This window comes from Haliotis rufescens, unplaced genomic scaffold (genome assembly GCF_023055435.1).
Source record: "Haliotis rufescens isolate VD_foot unplaced genomic scaffold, xgHalRufe1.0.p SCAF_2, whole genome shotgun sequence".
Lineage (NCBI taxonomy): Eukaryota > Metazoa > Mollusca > Gastropoda > Lepetellida > Haliotidae > Haliotis > Haliotis rufescens.
Window position 1 is genome coordinate 8,079,224 of NW_025963890.1, and position 6,241 is coordinate 8,085,464.

Here is a 6,241-nt window from a genome sequence, read left to right on the forward strand (position 1 = left end):
GGTTGTATACTCCGTAGCCTCACAGGCAGTTGGCTTGTATACTCCGTAGCCTCACAGGCAGTTGGGTTGTATACTCCGTAGCCTCACAGGCAGTTGGCTTGTATACTCCGTAGCCTCACAGGCAGTTGGGTTGTATACTCCGTAGCCTCACAGGCAGTTGGCTTGTATACTCCGTAGCCTCACAGGCAGTTGGGTTGTATACTCCGTAGCCTCACAGGCAGTTGGCTTGTATACTCCGTAGCCTCACAGGCAGTTGGGTTGTATACTCCGTAGCCTCACAGGCAGTTGGCTTGTATACTCCGTAGGGAGTTGTGAATGAAAATTGAATGCACACTGCTCCATTGACCGAGGTAATAATGTAGCTCTTTGAGCATGCTTCAGAGTGTGGATTTGGCGCATTATAAATTTTGGGAATCACATCACTGATTATTATTTCCTTTCTATCTTATTTAAACATATTTTTCTCAATATTTCAGATGGCTGAGGCATTGAGAAGTGCAAATGAGAGGTCACTGGTGATTGTTGATGAATTTGGAAAGGGCACAGAAACAGTAAGATTTTAATGAATTGTTAGAACACAATGGCATTGGAATAATACTGATTTGATATCTTGAAACTATCAGATGTCTATCAATGTTAGAATTAAAAGAGTGTCCCTACAAGGCAGTAATTTATCATAAGGATCAGGGCCCTGTTCCACAAAGCGATCTTAGAGCTACGATTGTTGTAAGTTAGTGTTAAAGAATGGGAGCTACGATCGACTTAGCGCTAAGATCACTTTGTGGAACGGGGCCCAGGACTGATTGACTTTCATCCTTACTTTTGGTCTCTGTAGGAGTAGCATGCCTTTTACTTTCACCAGGATGCAGTACCATGCCATGTTTGCTTCCAGACAGATGGCCTCTCTCTGTTGTGTTCGTGTCTGAAGTACTGGCTAGCACAGAGTGCCCTGTGTCCACACATCCTGATGTCCACTCACTTCCACAGTCTCGTCCACCAGAACATGCTGCCCAAGTCAGACCAGCTCCAGTACCTAGTGAGTTATCTAGCTCCTTGACTGCAGTATTCAGTACACAGGGGCTAACCAAGGCAGACTGTATGCTTTGGATTTAAGGTTTCATGAACTAAATGTCATGGAAGAAAGACACTAAATATTTGTTTGATATGTGTTGAAAAATATGGACAAATGTTTGAGAAGGGTAACCAAACATAAACATTTTAAAAGTAAAACATACATCTGACGCAACCCTTCCATGTATGAGAGATTTAATTCCAGACTTTGTATCTGATTTATAGATTTCATCAGTAAATGTGACAGTCCTTATGGTGAAGAGCTGGTGTTCTTGTCCATCTCTGTCTTGTGTCCTATATATATACTTGTTCCTCCAGATATTAGACACACTACATAATGGTGAGGAGCTGGTGTTCCTGTACCAGATTGTTGAAGGACACACTACATCCAGCTCTGTCTTGTGATGTCCTATATATATATACTTGTTCCTCCAGACATTAGACACACTACACAATGGTGAGGAGCTGGTGTTCCTGTACCAGATTGTTGAAGGACACACTACATCCAGTTATGCCAGCCACATTGCAGCACAAGCAGGATTGCCACAGGACGTGGTTAACAGGGGAACACAGGTTGGCCAGCATTGTGTCAGATACTAGAATCCTGGTGTCTACCAAATATACACAGAAAACACTCACTTGACATGCTGACTTGAGTCCGTTGATAATGAATTACTACTTGTCTTTGTATTTCTGTTGCTATCCATCCACAATTTGCTACTGATAGAAATAAGAAAGGCTAGATGTAGGTCACATGAATATGACTATTAACTTTCATGGCAGTTTAATATAAATTTTGTTGTATTCCATTTTCTGTGAACCAAAACGGACCCTTATCATACCTTGTCCTTTGCATATGATGATAAAAAAGGATAAAATAAGAGCTTCCTGCATGGATATTTATATAAGACTTCATTACAGACAAAGCTGAGATTGTGACTTATAATACTGTGTTTGTATTCCACGCACTCCTTCAGGTATCGGCCCTGCTGCGGGAGTGTCGCCCTGTGCACAGGCTGGACACAGGGGACACCACGTCACAGCTCAAGAGGTGATGACTGGGACAATATCTGTCTTTTTAATCAGGAATAACACCAATAACCATAGCTTGAAAACATTATCTCACTCATATGAGGATTCTGGATTAGAATAGGTCCTCAGTATGTTGGTTGTTAGAGGTGACTAAATGAATTGGGTGGTGAGACTGTGTCATCATTCCATGACTGCGTTGGATGATGCTCATAATATCATTGTCTGGGTTGTCTGTCATACAGCTGTAATATTGCTGAGTGCACTGCATCTCATGTTGTATGATCAATACAGTATTGTTATACAGTATGTAGTACATTCATATCAGTGTACACCATGTGGTTGGGTATTGATCTCTCATTGTACCATTGTGTTCAGATGTGAGAGAATGGTCACCCGGTTCCTGCAGCTGGACATGATGTCAGATGATCTACAGTCCTTCCTCAAAGACTTCATCCTGCCAGTCAGCAAGGGCAAGCACTGACCAAACCCTTATCAACCTTTGTCCTGATCAAGATGTGCAAACACCAATCTAATTAAAATCAGATCTTTTACTCTGAGTGAGTGAGTATGGTTGTCTACCCGACCACCCCCTTTTACTCTGATACGATACCTCTCTGCGTGACAATCTGACAACTCGTTCATAGCAGGTCTGAGACCTGCATCACTTCGGGCTTTCCTCCCACATTAAGCTGACATGCCACGATATAACTGTAATACTGTAAAAAGCAGTGTTAAGCCCAATTCACTCACTCACTCACTCACTCACTCATTTGAGACAATCAAATGTCAGCTGTCTGAAGCCACTCAGTTTCATTTCTTTACTCGTAAAATTTTTGATCTCGGCTAAAGAAAACCACCACAGAACACAAATATACCCTGGGTAGTACACCCTTTTCTAAATGTCATATTTTGAACTTATCCTGATTTACTCCTTTATGCATTTACTGCTTTCTTTTGACAGAAAAACGAAGTTGTGTGAGGTCCAGCAGAAGTTGTTCCAACCAGTTTTGAGGCAGACCCTCTCACATAGAGCCAACATGACCTTGGAAGTGATGACGTCACATTTCTTCACATTACTGCTTGTCACCATCCTGACAAGTTGTGTACAATAAATATGTGCAGCTGATCTTAGTTCATCCTGTTTGCTTGTCCTTTGTTCATGACATATTTGTGAATTATGTCCTTCATTCGGTTGGTGTTCATGTTCTACCATGTATTTTTGCTATAACATTTTGTGACTTTAATTTTAAACCTTTAACCTCTGTAAAACTTCTGCTTAAATTGCAGATTCATGCTTGCCCGTTGTGTCCTTTGTCATGGTAAGAAGTCACACAGCACAGCAGACCCTACTTCACACAAGGAGGATGTTGGACTCTCAGGAATCTGTTTTACAGGAGACACCGGCCTGATGTTACGTCCCTGCCGTATACATCGGGATGGGCGCAGACTACACCTCTGAGAACTGTATTACCCTTGCCCAACTTAATGCCGGAGATTCTGCTGTCGCCTCCACGTACCCAGGTGCCAAGCACCGTGCCGCTATCTAAGCCATCCAAGGCTCCATGACAATGCCACCTTTGATGTCAGCGTCAGCACCTACTCCTACGCCTCCGGGCCCCCACAACAGTGTCCCCTCAGTTCTTGGCCAAATACCTGTTGTACCTGTGCTCTTTCCGCATGGGATCTAAACGTGGTACTTCGGTTTCGGTGTGGACTTCCGTTCGAGCCTCTCCACGCAGCTTCCTTCTATAACCTCACCAGAAGATAATTTTCCTCTTGGCTTTGGCTTTAGCTATGGTGGCAAGGGTCAGCGAGCTACATTACCTGTGTCAAGGTTGGGCGCAGGGAGCTGTTCACCTTGGGTTGTGCTGGGACTTCATTGCCAAGAATCAACATCCAGGACAGCTTGACAGGTGCTTCAACATCCCACCTCTCTCCTCGATTGTAGGGAGGATCTCCATCTGTGCCCAGAAACGACTTCTCTTTTCCGTCTCCAAGACATCCATGACTGAAGTCAGCCGCAATACATTATCCCTATGGTTATTTGCCTCATCCTTCAGGCACATGAGGCCACTGGCCTTGATCCTCCCAGAGCCTACAAACCTTATGAGATCTGGGCAGTCACCTTTACAATGGCTCTCCACAGCAGTTGCTTTTTCAAATTCATCATATCAGACGCCACTAACACCAATTTCCAACTGTCTGGAGCTGGCCTTTCCTGACTCTTGCAGTGTTCGCATACCCAACGCTGGGTCTATATGCTGGCAGTATTGGCTTGGTAAGTCAGTGTTTATAGTCTCTAGCACATGATATTTTCGATTGCTGCATTTTACCCGGACGTCCTCAATCTTTCATTCTTTCTGCGGACAGGATTGGCCGAGTGATTGCAGATCTTCGCAGGTGATGGGCAGGACAGCTGCTAAGACATTCTAGAGGTTTTTTTCTGAGGACCACATCTGAATGTATGCCCACCTTCATACTGTTTGATTCAGATGCTTCAAGAAGTAATGCAGGATAAATTTAAAAATTTAGTAAAATCTAAATATTTTTTACATTTATATGCTTACCTGCATTACCACGTCTGAGGGGCCCTCCCGTTGCAGAGCTGTCTCCCCACGATGTCTTCAGATGTTATCTTCAAGCAGTAATGTGAAGATACAAGACGTCATCACTTCCGTGGGCGCTGTGCAATGGGGTCTGCCTTACAACTGGTTGGAACAACTTCTTCTGCAGCTGCACCTCACACAGCTTTGTTTTTCTGTCAAAAGAAGACAGTAAATGCATTAAGGAGTAAGGAAGAAATGTAAAAAATATATTAAGATTTTACTAAGATGTATAAATTATCCATAAAACAGTGATAGTGAGGCTTATTTTTTTGCTTTCACATTTCCTTGATTATATTCATTTTCAAGGTAAACAAAATCAGATGTGCTTCTCTGAATGCGTCGCTCACTTGTACCATGACTTGACGCTGATAGGAGTGATTAGAAAGTCACCTGACACAACGTCCTATTGGGGTGTCCTCAGACTTTCACACAGAGAGGTATTGTATTGGAGTAAAAGATCTTATGTTAATGAGATTGTGCAGACATAACAACTTTTAATCTTCTTGTCTCATGCTGCAGTCAGCAATTTTTCAGCAGTGGTGTGGCAGCAGCCAGCAGATAATCCACTCCAGCTCCTGCTTAGACAAATCAGTGATTATTGATTGTGTGTCACTGTACCCTGATGGCATGGGGTGTTGCTCATATCATCAACCACTGGTTTGTCCTGTTTAAGGCTGCAGTGATACAGCTGGAATAGTGTTGACTGTCGTGTAAAACAACAAACACTAACTGTGGACCAGTCTGCTACTTCAGCCACTTGTCAGAATAACAAGTCTGTCAAATTTCCATCTGTCTGTGCTCAACTGATAACACAAACATCTGAAAATAATGCCAAAGGACATATTTGGGGTAGTTGACTATGGTATATGTATCAGTCTGAAGAGTGTATGATTTCATGGTACCGTAACACATGCAAATATCAAGTTGTAGGTAGCAGAACAGTGTCGCTGAGCTACATGGGTGATATATTGTTGACACAATGTACTCAGGTTTTCGATGGAAATACTATTGATGTCACCGGGTATCTTTGCTTCAGACAGGCTTTCATCTATGCTTATAACTGTCCTGTTTTAGTTCTATTGCATAAATGAATGAGAAATAAGTGAAAGCTCAACTTTTGATAGGAATACTCAGTGGATAGTTTATGGACATGTCTTATTATTATTGTTATAATAACTTGAAATGAAGCTGAAAATGTGTCGGCTCAATCCATGGAAATATTAAATACTATTTGAATGACATCTCGAAGTAATCAGTCACTTTTAACTCCCCCCTGGCATTACCCAGAATATCCCCACCAAAAGTTGTGCAGTATACTATGTTAAAGACATTTATAGCAAATTCTGGAATTTGTATACTGTTAAGTGATATATACTCAGTCAAATCTTGTCTTATACATGTTATGTAGTGTAAGTCTGTTGTTGAATAAATTATTTTAAGTATTGGAAAATTGTGTTGATTCGAATCTGTTTTTGCATAGTCCCTCAGATGAACAGTATACTAGACCTGGGAACTTGTATTCCACTCTTGTT

At 42.1% G+C, this 6,241-nt stretch overlaps 1 protein-coding gene across 3 annotated transcripts in view; it reads left to right on the forward strand.

The window, feature by feature from the left end:
* The window catches only part of LOC124111116 (mutS protein homolog 5-like), a 60,928-nt gene extending 54,774 nt beyond the window's left edge, over positions 1–6,154 (forward strand). For all 3 annotated transcript variants that reach the window (XM_046470714.2, XM_046470717.2, XM_046470715.2), the window contains exons 24-28: positions 477–551; positions 893–1,036; positions 1,507–1,644; positions 2,049–2,122; positions 2,479–6,154. In XM_046470714.2, coding sequence (XP_046326670.2) covers positions 477–551; positions 893–1,036; positions 1,507–1,644; positions 2,049–2,122; positions 2,479–2,584 — 537 coding nt within the window. In that variant the 3' untranslated portion in view covers positions 2,585–6,154. The remainder of the gene's footprint in view (positions 1–476; positions 552–892; positions 1,037–1,506; positions 1,645–2,048; positions 2,123–2,478) is intronic.
* The last annotated feature ends 87 nt before the right edge of the window (positions 6,155–6,241 follow it).